This window comes from Cydia fagiglandana, chromosome 16, assembly GCF_963556715.1.
Source record: "Cydia fagiglandana chromosome 16, ilCydFagi1.1, whole genome shotgun sequence".
NCBI lineage: Eukaryota > Metazoa > Arthropoda > Insecta > Lepidoptera > Tortricidae > Cydia > Cydia fagiglandana.
In genome coordinates this window covers 5666727-5694437 of record NC_085947.1, presented here as the reverse complement: position 1 = coordinate 5694437, position 27711 = coordinate 5666727, and the positions used below count along the sequence as shown (strand labels likewise).

Here is a 27711-nt window from a genome sequence, read left to right as displayed (position 1 = left end):
GCAGTGGACGTCTTATGGCTGAGATGAGAGGGAAATGCTTGCAACACAATTTTTGACTTTGTACCTATTTTTATTTGAACTATCTAGGAGGTGAACATATCAAAAGGCCCCGGCCGTAGCCCTTGAGCCAGGGGAAGAGAGAGGTCTCCGAAACTGCCAGACCAATTAAGTTGAAATTTGGCACACATATGTAAGTTTGTGACCCAAAGATGGACGTGTAACGTAATTAATAGTACATTGTGCAACATGAGGCGTAAGTTGAATATTGCAAACAAGAGTAAGTTAAATCGCGACGGCTTGCCGGAGCGATTTATAGGCTCGAGTTTGCAATATTATTACGCCCCGAGATACACACAATGTTTTTCATCACACTTGCGATACAAAAAATAAGTTTAAAGACAAAAAACTGTTAATTATGGCACTAGAAACTTCATAACTACCTAGGGAAAACGAATTTTCTATAACTCCCGCTACGCCTTCGTGCAATTCCACATTTACTGAGCGAGTGTGATAAAAATGAATTTTAAATATGGCCTCCATATTTTGGGGGGTAAATGAGAAAATTTAAAAATAAAGTTTTTCAAACTATATCGTGTTACATATCAAATCAAAAAGCTCATTGTAAGAATCTCAGATTTTTTTTATAATTTTAGGATAAATAGTTTAGCAGTTATTCAAGAAAATAGTTTTTAATGTTTTTGTAGGTACATGAAAGTAGTAGTAGTAGTAGTATATATAGTCCTCCTCATCGTTTTCGATGACGGCGACCCCAGATAAACATCATGGACGTTGTCTAGCGTGAGCTCTTATGTGGCTGGCCAGGCCGAACTTGGTCTTAAACACTCTATTGCACGTGTGACAATAAAGTTGGCCAGCTTCGTTGAGCGTATACACGTAGCGTTTTGTGTCTAAGCTTTTGAGACGGTTAGTAGTAGTAGTAATCACTTTATTGTACACAACACAGGTTTACAAAAAATAAATAAAAAAAAGTCAATAAATAAAGTCAATGTTATTGGTAAAACTGTCACTTAAAATGAATAAGTATTTGCTTATTTTTTTCATAAAACCTATGTTGCTATGATCATGTCACAAGGACGTATAGTTTCTAAGATATAATAAGCGAAAAACCGAAAAATGTGACCTTCAAACCAAACCCCCCAACTTTTGATATGTTCACCTCCTAACGAGTCCAAAAAAGTTACTAAGTAAAACATGTGTCCCAAGCATTTCCCTCTATAATATATCTTTCCGTTGCCTGATCTAAATGTAGTCAATATGATGGGTGCTGATGCTGAGTAAGGGGCGGCTACAAGGCTTGGGGCCTAGGGCGGCAAAGACTGCAAATCCGCCACTGGGCTGGCCTAATACGAATTTATGCAGAATAAAACGCCGATGCGTAAAAATAACGTGTAATAATCGTGAAAATTTAAAGACGTAAAGGGTCGACTGGTAGAGAATGCCGTGGAGTATTAAATCCACCTTTTGTCATTGTATATTTTTTACTACGCAAAAAAGTTTAAATAAGATATATAAATAAATAAATACTCTCATTCCTAAAGTATGTTAGACCAGTGACTTTTATCAAAGATCATAAAATACATAATTCTCTTTGCTTTCATATATTGTGATTTGCTTTTTGAAAACGATTATTTCAGGCAATTGGTCTCTAAGATAAGATACCTATAATAAATTACAATAAACACAGGTTAAAGGTACGTATTGTGTCTTATCTCTGAAGATAAAAAAATATACATTAATAGGATTTATAGAAATCCCGATAACGGCGATAACCCTAACGAGCATTTTACCACATTTGTATTTAGTATTTAGGTATTCCTATTTTATATCTTAATATGCTAAAAGGACAGTTCGATGGGCCAACCAACTACCTAATGGTTCTGCTATTGTCCCAATTTCGTATTAAAATAACAGATCAGCTAGCTAGAACAATCAATTATAATATCATATATTATATAATATTATGTAATAATGTAATAAAATAACGTTTATTGCTTTCACATTGGTTTTCATAGATGTAGATGTTCTTAACGAATAATGTTCCACAATATGGTACCCTGTAAGGGTATAGCAATTTTATCTAACACCAACACATAATATAGCAGGTAATTCCCACAATTGAGACGAATTTAATACAATCCGTCAAACGGTCTAGGCCAGTGTTTTTCAAACTTTTTCATGACGCGACTCCCTTAGTACGAATATGTTTCGCTTGATTTTATACAGGGTGCCCAGAAATTAGCGGATAACCTTCTAAACACCGACAGAACACATCAGACCGGTCCAGAAAAAACACTTATAGTTCAGTAAAAATTTCGTGGCTTTCGATATAATCGAACTTTTCTGTCTAGTGAAACAAGGAACCAAAATTAGAAAAGTGCGATTATCTCGAAAACCACGAAACTTTAACTAGACTTAGTGGCAGTCGGTGGTTAGAAGGCTATTAATTACTGGGCACCCTATATATCTTGAAAATTAATACTTAACCCTCTTTCTGCATTCCAGTAAAAAGTGTTAATGAAGTAATGGAATTTGAAAACACAACATAATACTTCCAATATAATGAAAATCCTAATTACGAAGATTAGTTTTCACTTGTTTCGTAATACTATAAACACTATTGTGCTAATAATTCTAGAACTTTCAACACCTAGACAGGAAATAGGTATTTAATACTTGTGGAGATTAATCGCTAATGAAGATGCTTAAGATATTAAGTTTCTAATGATGCCCAGACTTATTAAACTCGTCGATTAAACATTGTTTTAAACGATAAGCAATTATATATCCATTATTCATAGTTATCTTTACTTTGCAAAACGGGGTTGAATCTTGTTAAATAACTAAGTTTAAGTATGTATACCTATGTCAAGACAGATAAACAATAAAAACTGTAAATGTCTGTACTGTTGTAGATATTTTAGCGTCACATTTTAGTTTTTTAAATGTCTGTACTGTTGTAGATATTTTAGCGTCACATTTTAGTTTTTTAACGTCTGAAGACCGACCGGTTTAGCCTTGTCGGTGTAACCTTGCGCACAAAACCGATGATCCTGGGTCAAAATCTCAAAAGAAACTTGCTTTTGTAATGAGCAAAATATGTATAACCTTACTAATTTTAACATACCATGCGACTCAATCTCGAAAACAGTATTTGCAGAACAGATCATTTTAAAAAGCAAAATGAATAACTCCGTAGAGTCCGTAGTCAGGTAGAGCGACAAAGATGGTGTGATGAACTCAGGTATATTTCGTGGTCTACGTGGCTAATGACCAGTGACCACACCAAAGGAGGATGGGCTAATTGGCCTATTCACCAATAAGGACAAGCGATATGTCACTGATTAGCTTATTCTAGGCTAGTCCCAAATCTCCGCAAAAAAGTGAAAAAAGCTCTGTGTGAAAAAAGTTATCGCCGCAGAAAGTAGTATGAGTTGAATTGAAACGTGACTGTTTAGTTTTTTTTTCGATACTAAGTTCCTGTGTCGCAGATCATGAAGGTTTTGTTATTGTAGATGATTTTGTGTTACGATATTTTAGTTTTTTATTCGTTTTCTTACGTTTTTTTATGTCAAAATTTTTTTTAACAGCGATTTGACAATTCTTGCCATACAAAAAAATAGAGTACAAAAAAACTTTTCCGATGGTATGTCACTTATTTTTATTGGCTCATGGGCCAGTGTCCATACAAATCTGCCCATCCTCCATTGAGACAGAGTTGATTTGATCGCGATCATCAACAATAAACGAGCAAGATAAGAAAATTAATTAACAAAAATGAAAGCATTCAGTTCAGTGGCGGTCAAAGGACTATAAAATTGCAAAATACATTTTGTGTAAATTTAATAACATCGAGTATTTAAACTTAACGCGTGTCTTAATAGTATATTTAAACGTTAATAAGAAGATACGAAGACTTTTATTAAATTTTGTCTTAATTGCTATAGAGAAATTATATTACTCCAATTTGGAATTTGTAATTCTTTCAATGGGAAGCTATACTTAAATTATTTGCTAAACTAGATCATTCGATTTCTTTATACGAGTAATGTTCTTATTGCATATATACTATCTTAACGAATTGTATGTTTTTTAACAAAACAGTAATCGATTTTATTGGATTTAAAGACACTACAAAGCAATACAAAGTGGCGCGTTGTGGCTTGTGGCGCCATCTCTCGTACTAAACTGAACAGACAGAGGGATTGACAGTCTACATTATTGGTTAGTCACAGGTAGTACAGGTATGTGTTTCTAGTGTTTCTACCGCCTCCGTAATCGGTAATGATCATGTAATGATCCAACGTGTTATGGAGTCACGCCAGTTTTTCTTCCGGCCGGCGAGGTGCAATTATGGCCGATTTGTTACATGCACTACTGTACTAGTATAGTCTCACCAATAAAATTCTGCAGCGGATTTGATAGCCCACGCAGTGTAAGTGTTATTTATACGTCATAATTTCATAGAAGTTTGACGTTTAAAATGACACTTGCACTGCATGGGCTATCAAAATCGCTGAAGACTTTTTACGGTCTAACTCTAGTCCGTTTTCTATTGGGAATGCTTGTATGGAGAGGTATACAATTTTGAGTAGGTACAGAAACGCCATTTGTTACGGGTATTAGATGCACAATTTTTTCCCCATACACACTTTTCGCTTAGCTTGGGCTTGTGATTTATATTATGTAGTGTTTAGTTTTGGATCCCTGTAGCTAACTTTTTTAAGGTTAAATCGATAATAAATTCGGCGTAATAAATACAGTGGCGTAGCTAGGCGTGGGCGAAGTGGGCCCTCGCCCCAAGGGGGGCCTCGCGCGAGAGCTCTTCGGGCATCGGAGATGCGACTTCGCCAACAGCAGGTGTGGCTCACTCCGCGATTTCGTCGCTTTGCTACAGGTAGCTAAAAGTACATTCGTTCGGCCCCAATTTTGGGGTTTGCCATAAGCCGCGCGTGGCGCTGTCGCCACCTAGTGGCCATATCTGTGCTCATCGTGACAGACGCGTTTTGTTAGAGAGTGAGTTTTCTGTACTTTTATAGTACTATTATTTATTCTGTGTCACGGCTAGATTAGTTCACGCTACACCACTGAACCTATATCTACATATACCTGGAAGCTCTACAGATCATCCGTTGTATCTCTTTCCCGCAAATCACAGTAAATAATTAAATATTAATTATTAAGTATTAGCTCAGTCCGTCGTCTAAGTTGTTTACATTAGTTAGTCGCGATGCCATCGCCGGGCGACCAGCACGCGAGTGATAACAGTGACGTGCACGTTGTCGATATCGATGCCGATATCGATCGGATCATTAGCGGTATCGATAAGAAGGATTCAGTCGTGGTGCAGATCGAGAACGGAAACATGAATGGAAACGGTGAGTCTTAATTTTTTCTTTTGATACAGTAGGTACACGATAATAGGCTGGCCCAAAATACGTTGGCATTTTGTTTTTACTATGGCATAGGTACAGTTTTAATTTTGTTTTTTGTAAAAAACTTGTCAGTAATAAAAATGTTGTCAACGTATTTTTGAGCCATCCTGTACAGGGTGAGTCTGAATTAGATGCTTTATTGGAGTATTAAAGTAAAAGTAAACCAACTGTATTCATAATATTGTTTTATGTAAAGTAAAACGGCATAGTTTGTGTGGTTGGAGTCTCCTCTTGCAAATATACTTAATCTCCATATAATTTCCGTGTGAATTTTTTCATGGAATATTTTCCTTTGTAAAAACGTGTAACAATTCAATATATAAACTGCAGTTATGCATTACCCTCCCATCTTAATACTTACGTAGAAATGTTAATTTACCTATAATACCGTCAGGAACAACATATTAAATAGGAATGATGGTGTCACGTGTTGTATTTTATAAGATTGGATCGAAATGATCTTCAAACAAAACTAATTTCTTTTTATGAATATACAATGTTAAATCTAGCTAGAGTAGGTACTATTCGATACATTACACTACACTGTTAAATAAACTATGTAGATAAATACACACATAATAAACAACAAGGTAGAAAATGATTTACGTAGGTACCTACACATAAACTACTTTATACCTAAGCACAGATTATATAATAGTTCACCTAAGCATAGTTTACTACTGCTATAATAACAATTTCCTTGTTATTCCACACATTCCGAGGCTGCTACTGCGACAGACTTATATATAGGGTAATTCGCCAGTAACTGGCCACCGGCAAATAACTGATCACCCTAAACTACAAATGAATTCGATTCACCTTTAAACAGAATTCATATTAGTATAGGAAGGTTTCAATAAGTTAATTGCTTCACCCGGAATGAAACTTGGATGTTGCCTTAAGGCCCATTTACACGATACAAGATTCTTGTACAAGAATCGGCAATAATTGTATTCAAGTTTTGCCGTGCAATAATTGAATTCAAGAATTGAATCAAAATGTTTATACATGAACAATAACCAAAATCTTGAATGCAATTATTGTATAGAATTCTTGATGGGCAATATTCTTGACCGTATTTTGTTTACACCAAAGACATTTATTGAACGGCAATAATTGCATGCAAGTCTTGACAGGTCTAAACTTCAAATTGAAGGCCCATTTACACGATACAAGATTCTTGAAAATTCAATACAATAAAATTGAGGCAACAAAAAACTTGCACTATCTAAACATACGTGACAGTCTTGTATTCAAGTAGCAACTTGAATTCAATACTGGCATACGTATAAACGAAGCCTAGTGCAGTTAATTGAATACAAGAATTGCCAATCCATATTTTATTTTCGACATGGATTCCGTACGCGAAGGTGTGTTCCTTGTCGCTGCTATAGTAGCAACTGTGTTACGAGAAAAACGTCAGCACTGCTAGATCCAGTTCCCATTGAATCCTTCACTTTCTTATTTTCAGCTAGATATTGCGTTCTTCATTATTTCTTTGGGACCAAAACCTTCTACCCCAAATTCTATAGCAAAATCTACAAGGGCAACTTCTCGAGCCTCACGGTTTTTATAATTTTTAACCTCTGTGTCCCACAAACATTGATGACTTCTATAAATTTCTATGAATTTAATTATCTCCGAACTACCTAATTTAAAATAATTTTTGCTCATTTTATCAGTTTTACCACCCATTCAATATTGAATGAAAATCTGCCAATGCAAATCGGTTCAATTCTTGCTTCAATATGGCTTCAATACATCATACTTGATTCAATTTGAAGTTTAGACCTGTCAAGACTTGCATGCAATTATTGCCGTTCAATAAATGTCTTTGGTGTAAACAAAATACGGTCAAGAATATTGCCCATCAAGAATTCTATACAATAATTGCATTCAAGATTTTGGTTATTGTTCATGTATAAACATTTTGATTCAATTCTTGAATTCAATTATTGCACGGCAAAACTTGAATACAATTATTGCCGATTCTTGTACAAGAATCTTGTATCGTGTAAATGGGCCTTTATAAATAAAAATACTGTGTATACAATTTTTACATATGTGACCATATCGCCATACGATTAAATAAATTCACCCGGAATTTCTTAACAAAAGTTAAAAGTTAAAAAAATCATAACTCGAAAACTACGAAAAATCGCTAACACATGGTATATTCTGATAGCCCAAGATGTGAGGAATCTAAAAAAAATTTGGACACAAGGTTTAGGACACCCTGTATAATATTCACCGTTGTTCCAAATTTCATTAAAATGACAGACGGACAGGACATGACGTAACTATAAGGGTTCCGCTTTATGTCATTTTGGCTACGGTACTCTAAAAAACGTGAATTAAACTATAAAATAAATTTTATAAAAATAATTGATTATTTTACGGTTTATACTCGTTAAAGTTACTCGCGCGACATGATTCGGAGAGAGTCTTCTTTTCTCAAGCACTAACAGTGCGTGGACCTAGGCTCTCCGAAACATATCGCGTGAGTGAGTTTTTTTCGATGTGGCGCTCGCACAGCTCTTGTGAGCAAGGACCCCTAAGGATACGGGCGAGCCTTGCTCATATGCATATCGGTCGCCAGTTTTCCCTTAGTCGCCTTATACGACACCCACGGGACGAGATGGGGTGGTGCTATTCTTTCGCGTGAGTGAGTTAAAACAAGACAGTCTAAACCGTAAAATTATTCAATGTTATTATGTCTACAACAGTTTAAATTCGATTATAGGCACGATGGCACAAACGTTTCTTTTCGAATTGACTCAGAAATACTGATGACATTTTCCTATTTACACATGTTGTCTCTAAAATAAGTAGTGAAAACATCATATAGGTACCTACCTGGTGATGGTGATGTAAAGAGCATGACTCCCATCTTAAATATCGACAGCGCACACAGCTTACAACGTGTGGCAACTGTGTACAATTTTATAAGGTGTAGTGATACTGATAATCCATCTAGTTATACTAGTTGTGTGCGTAAAAGATCCATAATAGTCTGTATAGTTTTAATGGAGTTTTAACGAGTAGAAGTCGTCGTCGCCATTCATAGATATTTTGTAGTTAAGATCAATTTGATAATTGATAACATGACTCTGTTTGTATGGACCTCATTCTATAGTCCAAGTCGGCGTCTATAACCGGCTTTCTAATCACTGTGGGCATTCCATAAGCATTTTAGTCAGTCGATAATTATTTAACTGAGAGTTTGACACATCCATTGTGATCAAGAAAAACTCCTATACCTCCAAATCTTCTTTAAATTCCCGTTTGTACGGTCAAAATCTTCGTGGAATGGTCCAATTGGCAGTACCTTGTCGGGTCGCAGTGCACACCGACAAGTGAGGAAGTGACCGAACCGTGATTAGTTGATTACCTACTTTTTACTTTACCGTGGACGTCCACGGAAAAGGCACTTTTTCGCGATAAAGAAGGGGACCTATAATGGTATATATATACAGGTCCAGTCGCTTTTAATTTACCGTGGACATTACCTACTACTGCATATAGCGCATCATCCAGGGTTGTACACAGCTGTATACAATTTCATAAATTTTAATTCCCTACTTCAGCCATTCTCAAACTGTGTTCCTCGAAACCCTAGGGTTCCACAAAGCCTCTGTTGGGGTTCCGCGAAAATACTTGTAATAATAAGAAAAAAACCAGCACTTCTATAGGTATATCTGGTCCACAGTGACGAACGAAAATTTTTAATTTGGGGTTCCGTCAAATATTTCGCTTTCCAAAAGGGTTCCGTCACTAAAAAAGTTTGAGAACCGCTGCCCTACTTTATCGTGACGACAAAACGTACCATGGCCATGAACAAATGGACATCCACGATAAATTATGAAAGGGGCCAATTTGAGAAGGCGGCATCGTCCCGCCCCGTCCGTCCGTGCCCCGTCTGTGTAAAAAGTGTAAAAACTACATTATAACCAGTCTTCATCTTTGTTAGTTTTACTTTGATCTCTTTGACTTTGATCAGATAAGTGACATGCACACTACGCACAGGCGCGTATCACGGGATACCAAAGAAATTTTGATCAGGATTTGGTATGGATATGATGGACAGATTATTCATCAACCAAAAATGTCACTTGACAGTTAACAGATCATAAAATAAACAAATTTAAATTTTAAATTTTGCATTTTACACCAAGCAGGGTATGGTTGAACTAATTAATTTAATATGTTATCACCTTTGTAGGTAAACTCATATTCAGCAAATAAATACAAATACATACAAATCCGGATCATATTCATAACCTGTTATTACAATCCGAATAAGCCTCCTGCTCCATTTTATAATAGTTCCTGCCAAAACGCCACCGGTTACATTACATACCATTACATACCGGCCTGATTACGGCTAGTCGGCCAGTTATGATGAGCCCGCCGGCCTCGCAGCACGGCGTTAACAGCGTCGCACCAGTGGTCGCGCGCGAGTGTGAAACCGTTGTGACCATAGACACCGTAGACCAGGATTGTAAAATGAGTGAAGGTAACTCACGATCCAAAAAAGAAAAAGAAAGTTTTTTTTCTGTTGGCTAGTTCAGGATGAGTGAAGGGTAGTGACCCACAAAAAAAGACAATTGTTATAATTAGTATGTAACTCATTCAATTCCAATTCATTCAGTCTTATCAATCGTAACATGATTAAAGTACTCCCAAGAGTCTTAGAAGTCATAAAAAAATGTGTATATTTTTACATTTGAAGTAGTACTATTTAATATAGTTCATCGACATTCTTCAGTGTTTTCGCTGTCGGCATCGTCGTCATGGTGACGGTTTTCGGCGTGTAATCGGTGAAAGTAATTGTGTAGCAGATTGTTAGGTATACAATATGCTACACTACTCGTGGTATACCTACTCCATGTGATATTATTCTTCTTTATTTATTTATTATTATGCAGAATTTGTGGACTACGCTTAGTAATCTTTGGTTTAGGGTTAATAATTAATACTAATTAAAGCTACTTAAATCAAAACATTTTTCTTTCTGTTTTGTTTTGTCTTGCTACGCTCGTGGTTCAAAATTAGAATATTTCGCTTGCTCGGGTATCAATATAAGCACGAGCGGTTAAACAACAACTTTTGACCCCTTGTAAAACAATTGTACATTGTGCAACGTGGGGCGTAAGTTGAATATTGCAAACGAGAGTAAGTTAAATCGCGACGGCTTGCCGGAGCGATTTATAGACTCGAGTTTGCAATATTATTACGCCCCGAGTTACACACAATGTTTTTCATCACACTTGTGATACAAAAATTAAGTATAAAGAGAAAAAACTGTTAATTATGGCACTAGAAACTTCATAACTCCCTAGGGAGAACGCTTTTTCTATAACTCCCGCTAAACCTGCGTGCAATTCCACATTTACTGAGTGAGTGTGATGAAAATAACTAATCTACTCCTGAGCTTAAGGCTGGTTTCCGAACCAGCATTATATTGTGGCTGGTACCTTATTCTGACGTCTATTTCACGTTGGTCCAATAATGTTTACAATCTACTTGATATACCGCCAAAATGTTTTTTTTAAGTGTAGACGGTATCTTCATGCTAAAATAAACATAACAACGACAACGATTTGACGCCGCGGCGGACATTAGTACGAGCATGAGTACGAGCTATGCATACAGAATTAAATAAACAAAGAGTTTTTATGACCGGCACACAACCGGAAAATGTCAACAAACAATACATTCTTACAATTCCTAAGACTAATATGTATGTCTTTTGGACAATTAATAATCTGTCTGTATCTTTAGGTATTTAAAAAAAAGTCAAATAACAATTTTTATTCCTACATTTTCGGGTAGTTATAACATTTATGGGGTTACCAACCAAATACAAAACCACCTGGATCAGTCAATGAACGATCTGACTTTAGCCACCTTTAGCCAACGTTACCTATTTGATCATATAATGTTTTCAAGTACCCTCAATTGGCTTAAGAAGCCATTTGAGGGTAGATTCTGTTTACTTTTATTTAAATACCTAAAGATATATATATAGTATAGTTTACGAATTAGCGAACACTATCTAATGTAAAAATTTGGAATTGTTGTGGTTACCTTACATTAACTAAAACAAAAGATTTGTTCTCCAATTCACACACACCCACACACGCCCACAAAGGCGTACCTACTTATTAAATACTACCTATATAAAAATTTTCAGGAATTATCCCTATGCCTCTATAATAATCCCCGCCTGAGTCTCTTTTCAGAAATTTACATATTATGGACAAACTATGGTCACGGAAGATCTGGATTCATTAAGTGACCGTAGAAATTCATGCTCTGAATTTCAGAACATTTCAGCTGAAGCCATAAACTGATAAGTGATAATGAGGGAAAATCATCATCACTGTAAACAAAAAATTATATGTAAGTAATAAATGGAATGGAATCCCCACTCGAATCGTCTTGTGTGGCCCAACAGATCGGGGAACAAAAAGTACAGCCAATTTGAATGTCAATCGGTCTTTTATATTCGCAGCACGATTCGCATCTATCTATTACGATGAATGATGATGAAGCGTCAAAACTTACACGCACAGCACCCACAGTTGAGAAAGCCTTTCATAATTAAATAAATAACGAGTTACGAATAGGTAGGAATATTACTTAAAAATATATCAAGTTATTTTCAAGAGACTAAGGGCCAGTTGCACCAACCACATTTGACAGACTGATCAACGAAAGCCGGCGCGCCCCCGCGCCTTACTATGAAACTTTCCATACATAAAAATTTAGCAAAATCTTTAACGATGCGAACAGTTTGGTGCAACCGACCCTAACCCTATAAAAAACAAGACAGACATTACTTGATACGCAATCTCCTGCTTATAAACTACTACTGAACGGATATTCATGCGGTTTTCACCTATCCATGGAGTTACGGCACGATTCGGGAAATGAATTAGAGACTCGCTAGATATGAAATAGTAAAGATATGTGACGTTCCATTGCAAAAGGTACCTTATGGCGGCTGGCGCCGCGATTCGGGAAATTAATTAGAGATTCACTAGATATAAGTAGTGAAGATATGTGACGTCCCACGGGTAAAGGTACCTTATATCGATTGGCGCTTACGCTATTAATAATTTAATAACGCCACTCCAATATTATATCGTATCTAGTTAATCTCTAATTCATTTCCCGAATCGCGCTGTGACTCTTGAGGAAGGTTTAAGCGTATAATTTGTTAACCCGTGCGAAGCCGGGGCGGGTCACTAGTTCTTTAATAAGCTACTATACTATAGATATTTGTAGCTATAATTTGGACCCCATAGGTTAGTTTAGTTTTAATTTGTATATTACGTTTATTAAACTTGTTTAGTTAAAGCTTGAATATGAAATAAAAGTAACTTGCTTCTCGTTGGCGTGATTCGTGGTCAAGAGAAAGGCAAAGGAAGTAGGAAGTAAATAGGTATACAACAAACAACTGTCTAGATGGAGGACTGGTAGTTATAATAGTGTTTCTTTGACTAGGACGCCAATTGTAATTTATATTAGGTACAATATCAAAACGCATTTTGTATTCGCGTGCGCATTTTGCTCGTATGTAGGTTGTTCGCATAGGTATATGACTAATATTTTTTAGGTATCTAAAAAACTACATATTAGTTATACTATACCTACATAAAAAGAAACAATAAGGTATCCCTACCCTACCAACACCCTGCCGCAAAATTGCATGGCCACTTTATGAATTAATTCATTCATGTGTCCATGCAATTTTGCAGTTCGCTGTACATTGCCACACATTCTATACTACTTACAGTTTGACTTTGGAAACCACGTGGAAACGGCAGAAATTCTCAGATCACATGGCAGTCATTTTCGTAAAACCAAGTGCCCGTGCCATATCTTCAGATGTTTCCGAGCGTGTCCCAGGCTTCCTAAATGAACTGTGCCCAAAATGCTGGGAAAATCTTGAACGATAATAACTGACCTAGTACTTACCTGAAAACTGAAGGCACTAGGTAGGGTCATTGCGTCAGTTTACCGTCCAGTGCCTGTTTCCGTCCACTTAGCGTAGTTGCTACTATTTCTACGAATTATGGATGCATCAGTGATGTTCTTGGTTTCTTTTTCCATTTTACTTGTTACAGGTACACATTAACACGCACACACGCATCACACACGTACAGAAGTCCAAGTTGTGGAAAGTTCCCAAAAAGTTGGAAATGTTCTCAGTCCCGTCAGGAAAATTTCGCAGGAAACAAAAAAACTTTATTTTTGGAAATGGACCATTTCGATTCCCGTACAAAAACATGATATATTGCCAACTTTTCCACGTGGAGATTTCGCAATTTTGGACATTTTCCGGCGGCACATCACATCACACACACACACACACATGGTGTGTACTTTGGCACTCGCGTTTAGTGTTTACGTTCCTGATATATCAGTAAAGCAAACAATACACACTATTTTTATACCACAAGTTTAGAAACTTATACAACTTTGGTTCTAAATAAACCACTACGTAAATAGCAGCCTCGTTGGCCTTTGAATAATTAACTTTGACTTAGAATACATGACAGCAGGAGTTCATGAAGACCGGTTTAATATCTGTGTTAGTATTTATTGTCAAAAGAGGTTGTGTAAAATTTCCAGCCAATTAGAGTTACACCAAGAAAAGTCTGCAGCGATTAGTAATCGTCGATTACGATAGCCCATCCGATACAAGTGTTATTGTTATTTTAAATGTCAAACTTCTATGAAATTGTGAATTATAAATAACACTTGCACCGCGTGGGCTATCAACATCGTTGCAGACTTTTCTTGGTCTAAGTCTATCAATTTGCATTTGCACATGTAACTTGGAGGCATACAGGGTGGATTTGCGTGCTTCATCGTATTGAGACAACTTTAAACCCGGATCATATACGTTTACCTATGCAGTGGCCTGTGGCTGATTTGCCCTAAGGCCCACTAGGCCCGGGCCTACGACGGCAAAATAATTAGGGGCGGCAAAATGTGACAAAAAATTTGCTGATGATAACAAGAAATAACTCAAAATGTAGTCAATATGATAGGTGCTGCGAAAGGGGCGGCTATAGGGCCTGGGGCCTAGGGTGGTAAGGACTGCAAATCCGCTACTGCGTTTACCTATGTATGCCTATGTATACATTCCGTAACAGTTATCTAATACCTGATAGATTCAATGCCCTGACGAGGACAGGACAGGCTCGCTCACCTTGTACCTCTAATGGCCTAAACCTAAACGAACATGTGTATAATTAATGCTAAGTTGATAAGCAGTGTTAATAATACCTATCTAATGTGTTAAGTAAATGACAATTTTATATTACCTAAGCGTCGTTAATTGAAGCCATCAGACGTGAAAATAAAGAATCAAAATACAAGACATTGTTAAAAAAGTACTTCCATTTCCATACACTGCAGTAATTAATTGCTATATAAGTAGGTTAAGTAGGTACATACATACAAAATATTGTTTTTTGCGCTGTATAATCAATACTTATCTTAGTAACTAACTAGAGAGACTGATGATCCCACAGTCAAACTGGTCATTGGGTTTTGTGGGGCACTGACTATTTTGTAAGATTAACATGTACCTACCTAGGTTCCTAGAATATATTGTATGTAGGTAGATGATTGAGTTATATACGAGGACCATTTCAATGTATGAGTCTGATGAATAAGGTTTTTTAATATAATTACTATCCTTAGCTGTCCCATTTTTCCCCTCATACAATGACATTATTTTAGAACAAAACAAAACTGAGTTAAGCCTCATTAATCTCTCGCATTTTGCAATTTAAAGTATTGTACCTACTTCCTATCAGTAGGTACCTGCTTATAAAAACACCCTGTATCATCAAAACAATCTTATTGTTTACACATGTTTACTACCAAAAAACCTGTTACAATTTCGTCATTTAGGAAATGTCAAGATTACCTACTTATAAAATGTAGCTTTGCGACTCTCAATATGACCTCAATAGGAATCATTGACAATGTAACTCGTAAAAGTCTAGATTAATTCAGTCAGGGTTGTCCCAATGTTGTCCAGGTTGTTAGGATGGTGACATATTGACAATGAAAACTCTAATCTCAGATTAATATAGGGTCATTGAGCTAGTTTTCGTCCGGCTTTTTCGGCCACTTGACGAAATTTGAATATATATAATAAACCTTCATTACTACACAAATTTGGACTTATTGCAATCCTTAATATCTAAACAATATCTATCTAGATAACAATTATATTTTGCAAGTAGCAAATTATAAATGAAATTACCAATAACATAACAAAATACTTAAGTTTCATACATCACTGCCTACTTTCATACTTAATGCCCTTAATGGTATGTTGTGATACATATTGCAACAACACTACAAACAGGCGCTTAATATTTTGATCAATCCCACGTTTAACGCTATACCAAAATTAAAATTATTACCATTTCATACCATTAAGTACCCAGTATCTTTTGCTTTGATTTTAAAATCTTAAATTATCCCAAACTTACCGCAGGTGGCATGATTTTAAAAATCCCCCCACTTCATTTCATTCGTCCATTCACAGCTCGTGAATGCGATAGCGAAGTACGATTCGAACTGTCAGTGTCAGTGTAGTGTCAAAAGTGAATTGTGCTTATTCCGTGTTATCGTAAATTGCTCAATCATTATTCCATTAAAATACGATTTATGCGGTGAGCTAGTTGTCTTGGCACTTAGATAAGAAAGCACGGTTGCTACTTATTTTAACTTTGTTTACTCTTCCTCGAAATTTAATCCAAAACAATGACTCTCGGTAAGTTATTTATTCCAAACTTGTTTGCTTCATATACTATGTTTTATACATTATCAACCACCGCGTACATTGAACTTAAGATGTCTACTTTGCTATATAAATAATTTACTAGAAATAAAGCGACATATATTTTGCCAGATGCCACAAAAACTACATAATGATATGTTTACCTTTCACAACAAACATTAACCTAGATAGGTAACTATGTATCGCGCACTAAGTTGCTAGATTGATTATGTAAACTATATGTCAGATTGGTAAACACTCCAAAGCTTAGAACTTTAAACTCTAGAAATGTTGCTGCTAGAATCACTAGTTGGTATGTTTTAAAAAGTGTGTGCAGTCTCAGAAATGTTTTAGTAAAAAAAAAGTTCACAAAGTTGTAGTGAGGTGAACAGGTTAGCCTTGAATGTGAATATTAAGTGGAAAAATTTAGCATTCAGGTTTTCCTGTTGTTGTTTTTTTAGTAGGGTACATAGTGTATTTAATACTGATACTTTTTAGAGTTCAAAGCCGCTTAAGATGATTCTAATGGGAAATTATCAAAAAAGCATTTTATGCGGGAACATGAATTAAAATATATAAGAACAGGGACCATTGTAAATTGGTGTATTACATGAGAAGTCATATTGAAATGTGATTTTTATGTGGGTTCTACTGTATTATTATTTTGATAAAGTAGGTGTTTGTTTTGAAAATATTTCATGTAACTTAGGTTCATGTATTAAATCAGAAACCAAGATATTATTATTAGTGATGTACCGACTATTGATTTGGCCGACTAGCCGACTAGCCGACTAATCGGCGCTAGAATGGCCGATTAGTCGGCCGACTAGTCGGGTAGTCGGCCAGATTATTAGTTTCGTATAAGTTTAGGTGAAAAACAATAGTTTTGCTCTTTTGGTTGCGCAATTCATATATTAGCTTGGCTAAAAGGTATTCTCTACAGGTTCAAAGACCTATTACAGGAATCCTCGTTCAATTTCTGTCTTTCTTTTATTTCGCGATCCTGAGCAGATCGTCAGTAGGTACAACTTGTAGGAGGTATTTCCAAGGCTCTATTTCTCGTACGTAGTCGCCAGTTAAGAACCTATCCCCTGTGGTCAGCGTTTTTACGAGCAACGTGCCCTGTTTATAAGTCTCTAAAATTTGCAATAACATTAATAAAAACTGAATTATAATAAAATCCTTTAAGTATAGAACTTGGCCATGAAATTACACGAGAATCAGTTGAGATCGACCTGTAGAAGAAAACACCAGCCACCACCACCATACGATAACGATCAAACGGTCAATTATATGAACAAAAGTTTTCACACCCTGAATAGGTATTTTGGTAAAATAGACATAATATGCTAAATATTGACTGTTGGTTTCATTTTTTCTGTTTTTCTTTCACTAATAAAGTGCCGACTAATCGGCCATTTTTGCCGACTAGTCGCCGACTAATCGCCGACTACAAATGTGGCCGGATAGTCGGCTTTCCCGACTAGTCGGCGACTAGTCGGTACATCCCTAATTATTATCCTTTAACCCTTTAAGGGCAAACTGATTTTTTTTTATTTAATTTTGTTATTTTTCTTTGTTACAGGAGCAATATCAAGTTCAAAGCCAAAGCCGGTTAACATTGAGGAGGTATGTAACCTGGACACAGTAACTATAAAACAACCTAACTATAGTCCAGTACCATAAAATGGTCCTACTTTGCTCCTTAGGGGTAACTATGATAACTCCTTAGGGGTAACTATGGGGTAACAATTCAGAAAAAGAACTTAACATCTAAAATGTATTATTATTTGTATGTCTTTTCCATATCTCGGGACCATGGGGTCCCGGACCTTTGGGAGGCGTACGTGGGGCCGAAGCCAACAGCGCAGAGGCCCTTTAAGACACTTTAATCTAAAAGCAAGGGATACACGTGGCGGATACCATCCCCGAACGCACAATGTGATACATCCGGAGATGGTCCCCGCCAGGTGCAAAGACTATTGCAGTGCAGCACTTTTGTGCTGCGATGGGAACTAAGGTCATGGGCTATAGATTTGAAAGTTGGATGGACTGGATAATGGGCTATGGGAGAGACTAGCGGACACCTGCCGTGACAATCAGTCTCAAAATTGTATCAGACAGGTGGTGACTCGCCAACTCATTGAGTGGGCCCCGCAATGGCCGCACGCACAGTGCGACAACAGGGCAACACTTTGGAGTGGCTGTGAGGTTGTCGAGAGGTGAGTCTGCGGTAGCCAGATCCCGGTAATCCGTTCAGCAGGCCGCCGGCGTTATGACATTTTACACTTCCAACCTGGAGCATAGGTCCCGCTCTTGTGACTCCACTCTGGCCGGCCAATCAAGGCAAGCACAGAGGCGAGGGCCAGATGACAGGGCCCTCTGGAATAGGGGTCCGCGGTGTCGCCACTCACCGTCAGCTCGCCACAAGCTGCCCCCGCGGGGGTATTATTATTATTATTTTATTTTTATTATTTTATTTGATACACTAGCAGCTCTTAGAGCTGATGCGTGTATATCAAAGCACTTGTATTTTATTTTGCACTTTTTAAAGTTCTAAAATGTGTATCCAGTCTATTTTTGAAAGTGTTGACCGACGGTGCACTAACAACAGTATCTGGTAGAGAGTTCCACACATTTACCACACGATTCGGCAAGAAGTGTTTTCTAGGGTTACTAGCACACGGAGGTTTGACAAGTTTTTTAGAGTGTCCTCTCAACCTTACATTCTGACTTGATGTGTATAGGTCTTTAATATTTGGAACATTGTAGTGACCGGACAAGATTTTGTAAGTCTCAATAAGATCGCCTCGCTTCCTTCTGTCCTCCAATGTTGTAAGACCTAATTCTTGAAGCCGTTCTTCATATGGTTTGTCTTTCAATGAAGCAACCATTTTAGTTGCTCTTCGCTGAACTTTTTCCAGTAATGAAATGTCCTTTTTAAAGTAGGGGGACCATATCTGAAAAGCATACTCAAGTAAGGGACGAAGATATGATTTGTATATTCTAATAAATAGTTCCTTAGTAATAACATGGAATGCTTTCCGGATCATATACAGCATAGAGTTTGCTCTCTTGGTGATTTTGGTGATATGTGTGTCCCATTTCAAGTTATGCGAAACAGTGATGCCCAGGTCTCTTTGACTAGCTACAGCTTGTAGGGGAACAGAGTCAATGTGGTAATTTAGTTTAGGGTTTGTATTCCCTATGTGTAGAACTGTGCACTTGTCAGCATTTAGTGATATGAGCCAGTCTTTAGTCCACTGAATTATGCGATCTAAATCACTTTGGATAATATTATGAGTTACCAATGGATTACCCATAACTTTGGTATCATCAGCAAATATTGACAGTTCGGAATGTACTACACTCTTCAGGTCGGTTATAAATATGCCAAACAGGATTGGTCCAAGGACTGATCCCTGAGGAACACCACTATAGACGTTGTGTGCATTCGATAGAGTTTTCCCTACTCTTACTTTAAATATCCTGTGGGTTAGAAAGTCCGATATCCATTCAAGGAGCTGACCACGTATTCCAAAGTGCTCCAATTTAGCAATAAGCCTTCGAATAGGTACACGGTCAAATGCCTTTTCGTAGTCTAGGTATATGACGTCCGTAGGCTGACGATTGTAATATAATAATTCTATATTATTATTTTTTGTCACCACTTATGTATCTCCCTCAGGCCTAATCTTTCCCAAAAATGCAACACACAATATTTAGCTAGTTCTTGAGTTTGAGTTTTTTTTAACAGGTAGTCCAAAGGGCAAGAGACACATTCGCTCGCGGCGTGACCAAACCGCTAGCATGGCGCAAGCAACAACTGAAGAACCTCTTACGTATGTACGAGGAGAACTACAATGCTATGGTCGAAGCCCTGCACAAGGATCTGAGGCGATCCAAGATGGAAGCCGTGCTGCTGGAGGTCGACTACCTTATCAATGACTTGAAGAGCATGTTGCATCATATTGATGAGTGGGCCAAGCCAGAACATGTAAGTGAATAGGGTCCATACGGAACCAGTGTGTTGCTTAACTTCAAACTCGGGTAAATACATTCAACCCGCAGCAAATATCTAATCTTTTACCTAAAAAAAATTAAAGTTTGAAGTGTATATTTCTTATATTTGTTAGCTTGTTGTGTCCCACTGCTGGGCAAAGGCCTCCCTCTCTTTCTTCCACGCGTCTCGTTCTATGGCAATATTAGGCCAATCTTTCCGAAAGACGTCAAGATCCTGCCGCCACCTCCTTCTAGGTCTGCCGTGACACACTACAAACCAAAAATAGTGATGATTCCATGCATCATTAAGTCTGTATTTTTATTTTTACCTGTACTTTTACAATTAATATCAAAGTCAAAAAATATCAAACTTGTTATGCGAACTTATGAACCGTGTACTCAAAACATAAACATATAGGTAGCTAATATGTTAATTATGTAAACATGCGCAAACCATTGATGCAAGTTTCCGACAGTTGATAAGTCACAATAACACATTTTTAATGCCTTTATTTACCTCTGTCCTGACTTATTTTATTAAAATTAGGTACCTACAAGTACCTAGATCTAGGTACCTACTGTAACAAAACAAACAATAAAGAAACATTTTCAAGCGTGGACATATCTGGTGGACTAGCCAGAAACTTTACAAAAAATATTTTAAATAACATTGTTTGAAATGGCTAGTTTTTTAGCTATTAAACACCTTCGTGTTGTGACTGCGCCAACAAGTGTCTAATTGATTCCATCAATTAACATAGCCTATTGTGATATCGAGTCTCGGCCGCATAACTACCTATATCTTAATTGAGACGTAACCAAGCATTGTCAGTTAATGAGTCTTAGTTTCCCCTTATCATGTTGCGATTGTGTTCAAAGGTTAGTAAGGTGCAGTACATGCCGGTCAATAATAAAATACATACATCCATCTATATCTATACACGGTGTCGCGTTCAGGGGCATTCCACGAGACTGTCGCTTACATAACGCTTTTGCCTTGTATGGCAGCTATCTCAATAAAATACGTGAATATACTCGAGAATATACTGACAATTTGTTAGCCAAGTCATGAAATATTACCTGACCCAATATCGCTTACTCAGCATTTCCAGAAGTATTAGAAGAATTGCGTTATGTAAGCGACAGTCTCGTGGAATGCCCCTTCAGTCCTCCTGAGTCCCTGAGGCCTTTATAAAAGATTTAATCCAAATGGAATTTTGAATTAAAATGGAATATAAGAAGGTTCTAAATTCAAAACTGCAATAATGACAAGGGGGATTTAGGACGATACCTACGTAGCGTAAACGATTGGCACGTTGGCTATTCTCGCTGGCTATATGTTATTTACTTTTCGATTGGCGTTTACGATTACCGATTCGCCTTGGTATGTAGCCAACATGCCAATAGTTTACGCTCCGATGCGAACGAAATGCAACTGTCGAGAACACTAATATGGAAGAGTAATAGAGACACACAAAGTGTTTCGTTAGAGCAATCGATTGTCACCTTGGCTAGGCATCCTTGTCTCTCGGATCTCCTGCTGCATTAGGCTTAATATCCTCGAGAATAAACGTTGCTAAATTAGGATATTATTACAGATGTATTTTTCGATAAATGTTATTTACTTACATAAGTACATGATTACGGACGAACTTAGTTACATGATAAATACTAATACCTGATTAAATAAATTATGTTGTAATCTTTGATTGAAATATATGATAACTAAACTGTCTCATTAAGCCAAATGCATCTTTTTATTAAATTGCTTGATTTTTTTAAATTGTTTTTTTTATAAATCTTTGCAATTTGAGCCGTTGTTCAATTCAATTCAGTCGCTGAGCCCTGAAATTATTATACACTAACTTTTCACCGCGACTTCGTCTGCAAATAATGATGATTATAGGTACTATTTTAAACTATCCTATGTGCGTTGCGTTGCGTATGTCTTCCGATACTCGTATAATAGTCAATTTTACTTGACCCCATAATACAGTACTGTTAATATAGTATTACAGTTCGAAATCCCACCAAAGAAAATGAGTCGTGGCTGAAATTTTGACAAAACAAAACAAAAGTTTTTATGTAGGATGAAATGCACCGCCACTGCAACAAATTCAACTCACAAATGCTCATACACATTACCCGATATGGTCAGTGACATTGTAAAAGGACAAGGAGGGCAATGAAGGACGATAAGAAAAAAAATTAAAACCTGTAATATAAAATAAAAAATATCAATAAGTCCTATGAATTGAGGAATTTATATGGTGTGTTTTTGACGTCCATACCTACTTCAACCGTGATAATGACCGGCGTCCGATGTCCGTGGGTCATTACGGACATCGGACGCCGGTGTCCGTAGTGTCCGTAATGACCGCCGGTTTAATGATGTCGATGACTTATCGCCGCTGTTGGTAAGGCAACCCTGTGCGAGCAATCAAGAGGAAATTAACTGATGAATATATAAAACATATATATGGCCTTTTGATCCCTAAGTGTCGAATAATAAAAATAATGTGCCATAGATGAGGTAGGTGCGAAGGACAAGACGATAAACTTAAAATAATGAAATTCAATCTAAAATCGAAGCTATTACGTATTTGTTGACATGTCTGACCTCTGTCCCACGATTTTAGCAACACATATACGAAAAGTTAAAGTACATAAGTATATTAAAATTGTTTAAGGTTTTGGTAACGTAATAAGTTAAAGATAATGAAAGCGTCACTATTTGAATGGTTTCAATTTTCTATAATGATGATTATCAAGGAGAGACAAAATAAATAAAGGTATCAATTGTAATACATACATACTTACGCCGGGGCTCGTATTCCGTCCATATTGTGTTGTCCAAGTAGCATTGATGTTGATTTAAACTTTCACGATTATTAAACATTATCAAACTGCACAACGGGATTTAATCGCGTATTTAAGTTTTAAAACTTACCTCCGACGTTTTGAGGACGGCGTTGTCCCCGTGGTCTCGGAGAGTCAGTTTGATAGCATTGATGTTAGCAACATGACTAAGAAATATTTTGAAAAGGTAGGTAACTATAACATACTTAATTCGGATGAAGTTGACCCTTAATCTGTTCCACAGCCGCCAAAAGGCTTCGTGAACATGCTGGACGAGGTGGTGATCTACAACGACCCGTACGGCGTGGCGCTGGTCATCGGCGCGTGGAACTACCCGCTGCAGCTGCTGCTGCTGCCCATGGCCGGCGCCATCGCCGCCGGCAACACCGTCATCGTCAAGCCCAGTGAGCTGTCCGTCGCCTGCGCCAACTTCGTGGTGGAGACGCTGCCGAAATACTTGGATAATGTGAGTTATCCCACTTCTGATGTCGGGGGTTGATGCTATCGCGGCCGGCAACACTCATCGTCAAGCCCAATGGGCTGTCCGTCGCCTGCGCCAACTTCGTGGTCGAGACGCTGCCCAAATAATTGGATAATGTGAGTAATATATTGATGCAGTGAGTAAATACCTATAGTGGTATAAAACCAACTTTTGAAATTGTGGTCGGTGTCATCGCGGCCGAACACCCTCTACTCCTATCAGAACTAAAATTATACCTATTAGCTAGTAATTACCAATTTTACCGATAATATCAGACTTATAATTGTTAATTATGTCACTGGGTAGTGTGAGTTCCTATAATTGGCTTCCTGTATCCACTATATTTTCTATGTCAATGTCATAGCTGTTATTAATTGGATCTCCAAATGAATAAAATAAAATAATTGCTTTAGAATCGATATAGTGCTCGTACGTATATGTATATACGAGTATATTCGTCCCATCAAGGCTTAGTATGATAAACAGCCTTTATTTTGAGCATCCTTGAAGCAAATTTCCCTTACAGGACGCAGTGCAAGTGGTAGAAGGAGGTCCAGCAGAGACAACAGAACTGCTCAAGCAGAGGTTCGACTACATCTTCTACACGGGCGGCACCAACGTCGGCAAGATCGTGCACGCCGCCGCCGCCAAGTTCCTCACGCCCGTCACTCTCGAGTTGGGAGGCAAGAGGTAATAAAGAGTTAAACCGAATATTGTACATAGTGGTCCAGCAGAGACCGAGCTGCTCTAGTGGTTCGACTACATCTTGGGTGGCACCAACGTCGGCACTATCGTGCACGCCGCCGCCGCCGCCGCCGCCATGTTCCTCACGCCCGTCACGCTCGAGTCGGGTGGCATGAGGTAAATAGACAGTTACATAACACGTTAACGTTTATTGTATGTTTGTAGAGCGGTCCCACAAAAGAACTGCAAGTTTTTCTCACCTTCTTACATAAAATAAAATATTTCCTTAAACGTTAATATTGTTGATTTTTTGATGTAGGTAATTGGAATGGAAGGAGAAGCGCCCCAAAGAATTTTAAATTGTCAAAAAAAACAATTATAGTTATATTTAGACTTCATTGTTGTTTAAAAAGTACCTACATGATTTCTCTCAAGAAAAAATTCCGCTTGCTTATCCAATACTGAATGACAAATAGAGTCGCCGAGGTCGAGGTCGTTTCTTTTCGCGTCGTATATGTGTAGGTACAGTCAGCCAAGAAAGTGGTCTACCACTTTTCGACCACTGACTGTACTAGTAGAGAATGCGTCTTTTGATGCTATGAAAAGTTAACGGTTTGTGAAGCAAAGAAAAACACAAAAAATACAATGTATAACAATTTTAGTCTTTTAATAAGCAATTGCGTTGAAACTGTCAGTTTACCCGAATGTGTTGTTTCCATAATAACCGGCAATTTGAATTGTTAATAGTGCTATAACGAGTTAGCGTGTATTTTTAACTGACTTGACAAAAGGAGGCGAGTCCAAGAACTGTTGGTATCTTTTATACCTACATATTGTATGTATGTATATATTGTACTCATACGTATAATTTAATAAGGATGTGATGTTCGTATATAACGAATAATTATTGAATGATTGGTGGTAATAAGTGTGATGACGCGATTCGCGTCCAGAAAATGGTAATAGTATGTATGTATTTTACGATTTTCAACTACAATTTATATATTATGTATGTCTCTTTTAACAAACTTTATCCATTGCCTTAAATTATAAAATCTTACTTCATAATTTTTAAGAAAAAAAAACCGACTTCCATGGGGGCCGATGAAAGATTATTGTAGATGGTACACAATGTAGAAAAGGAGGTAAAACCACTCACTTTTCTACTAGCATTTCGCTTCTGTATAATGGCTCCTCTACAGGATGGGCCAACGCCGGCCACTCCAAGGGACGCAGCCATGTGGTAGAATGAGATAGCAATATCACTTGCTCCCTCTAACGCATAAATGCGTCCCTTGGAGTGGCCGGCGTTGGCCCATCGTGAAGAGGAGCCATGAGGGTCGTAGTTCTAGCCTAACCTAACCCACTCCTCAGATAGCAGTTCGGTTCTGTGCGGATCGCAGTTCGAACCTAATCAAACCCACTTTTCAAGTAGCATTTCGTTTCTGTAAGGCTCGCAGTTCTAACCTAACCTAATCCTTGTTCGGTTCTGTGAGGATCGCAGTTCAAACCTAACCTAACCCACTTAATGGCGCATGCCGTGCGGTGTACGCAGTGGCGTAGCTAGAGGATATGGCGCCCGGGACAGGCACCAAATTTGCGCCCCCAAAACTAAATGAACTAACGAAAGGGTCACTTTGTTACTTTACTTAGTTTACTTTTAACTTAGACAAATACAGAGTATATGTGTTTTTTTAGTACATCGGTGGCTAACAAGCTTACGACCCACCTGATGGTAAGCGGTCACCGCATCATATGGACGTCTACACTCCAGGGGTGTTATATTACATGCGCGTTGCCGGCCATTTTTAAACTTATACACTTCCTTTTTGGAGGTCACCATAGTCTGTAGCCTCTCGAGAAAAGGGAACTTATTGTGGAATGAGCTCCCTTTTCTCGACGAAATTCCTCCCGCCCGCTGTGAAAGGAATTCCTCTTAAACCGCACAGAGCGCGACCATTTAGATTCTAGGGTGTGAGGATAAACACTCTGCCTATGGCGAGCGGTGCAGTGATGGCAAGTTGTAACTTGGCAGTTGCTTAGTTAGGCAGCATGTCAAACAATTTTTCAGACAACAGCTCATTGTACTTTACCTACGAGCGGTAGAGAACACCCTGTATAAATGGTAGCTAAAAGATTACTGCATTCCCGTTGGCAGGGAGGGTTTGGGTTTATAATGAGCAACTTTTACTATGGGACCAACCCGCGAAATCCAAGTCGCGAAAAAAAATTTGGCTGTTTCATACATTTTGGCTGGTCCATTTTCTTTATAAGGTAAACTTTTTTTCGCGATTTCGGGGTTGGTCCCGTAGTAAAAGTTGCTCAGTATAACCCCGAAACCTCCCTAGCAACGGGAATGTAGTTATTTTTAGCCACCCTGTATAGGAATCCCCAGTACCTACTGTCGTCCGACAGATATGCAGGAGCAGCTATTGGAGCAGGTTCCGCGTCTACTACGGCTCATATGCGCCTGCCGGACAAAGGGCTAGCGATCCATTTGCATAGGTAGTCTCTTGGACAGTCCATAAAATGGTAACTTCCCGACAGGAGACCCCTGACGGAAAAGACGCGCTAACACGGGACACAACTCTGAAGCACTCGGCCCGCTCGCCTTATAAAATGAAAGCATAGCAACTCCCGCCGAATATCCCTCTGCTTGATAGTTTCTGGCATAGGCGCTACCGTCGTCTTTCAAGGTGGAGTTCGAGGAAAAAAAGAGTACCTAAAAGATCGGCTTTCTCTTTTGAGCTGTGGGCCAGATTACCATCCGCATTTCACACTTCACAGTGGTGGTAAATACGACTGACGAAAGTATCCCTGCTGTGCCTTTGGCAAGACGGAGAGGTAGTCTTTTGCCCATTTTGGCGCCCCCCCTTGGACGGCGCCCGGGGCACGTGCCCCCTCCAACCCCCCCCTAGTTACGCCTCTGCGGTGTACGGGGGTTTAAGCGGGAGGGGCTAGTAAGATTGGCATCTACGTACTTTATACCTACATTAATTTTATGGTAGGTAATCAATAATCATAGTTGTTTATTTAGTTAAGGTATCATAGTGGTTTTCTGGGTCAAGATCCGGGTCCGAGTCCGGGTCCGAGTCCGGGTCCGAGTCCGGGTCCGAAACCGGGTCCGTGTCCGGGTCCGAGACCGGGTCCGAGTCCGGATCCGAGTCCGGGTCCGAATCCGGATCCGAGTCCAGGTCCGGGTGTCCGAACCGGATCCGGGTCCGAACCGGATCCGGGTATGAGTCCGAGTCCGGGTCCCAGTCCAAGTCAAAATCGAAATTCGTAATCACCAAACGTGTACCATGCGTCATTGAAGAGTTCTGTTCTGGTCATCATCAGCAGTTCCACTTCATCAAATGCAACAGTTTTTAATGAAAATGCTTGATTTTCTGATGTAAATACAAAAATCTCTATAC

General features: G+C 38.2%; 1 protein-coding gene across 5 annotated transcripts in view; it reads left to right on the top strand.

Annotated features, from left to right (window-relative positions):
* Nucleotides 1-5219: 5219 nt before the first annotated feature.
* LOC134671835 (aldehyde dehydrogenase, dimeric NADP-preferring) overlaps nucleotides 5220-27711 on the top strand; it is a 45747-nt gene continuing 23255 nt past the window's right edge. For 2 of the 5 annotated variants that reach the window (XM_063529684.1, XM_063529683.1), the window contains exons 1-5: nucleotides 5220-5396; nucleotides 17855-17898; nucleotides 20027-20266; nucleotides 23375-23596; nucleotides 24138-24301. In XM_063529684.1, the coding sequence (XP_063385754.1) occupies nucleotides 5249-5396; nucleotides 17855-17898; nucleotides 20027-20266; nucleotides 23375-23596; nucleotides 24138-24301 (818 nt within the window). In that variant the 5' untranslated portion in view covers nucleotides 5220-5248. Of the gene's footprint in view, nucleotides 5397-9848; nucleotides 9970-16093; nucleotides 16264-16533; nucleotides 16583-17854; nucleotides 17899-20026; nucleotides 20267-23374; nucleotides 23597-24137; nucleotides 24302-27711 lie in introns of those variants that run through there. The other 3 variants (XM_063529685.1, XM_063529687.1, XM_063529686.1) reach the window with 3 other exon arrangements.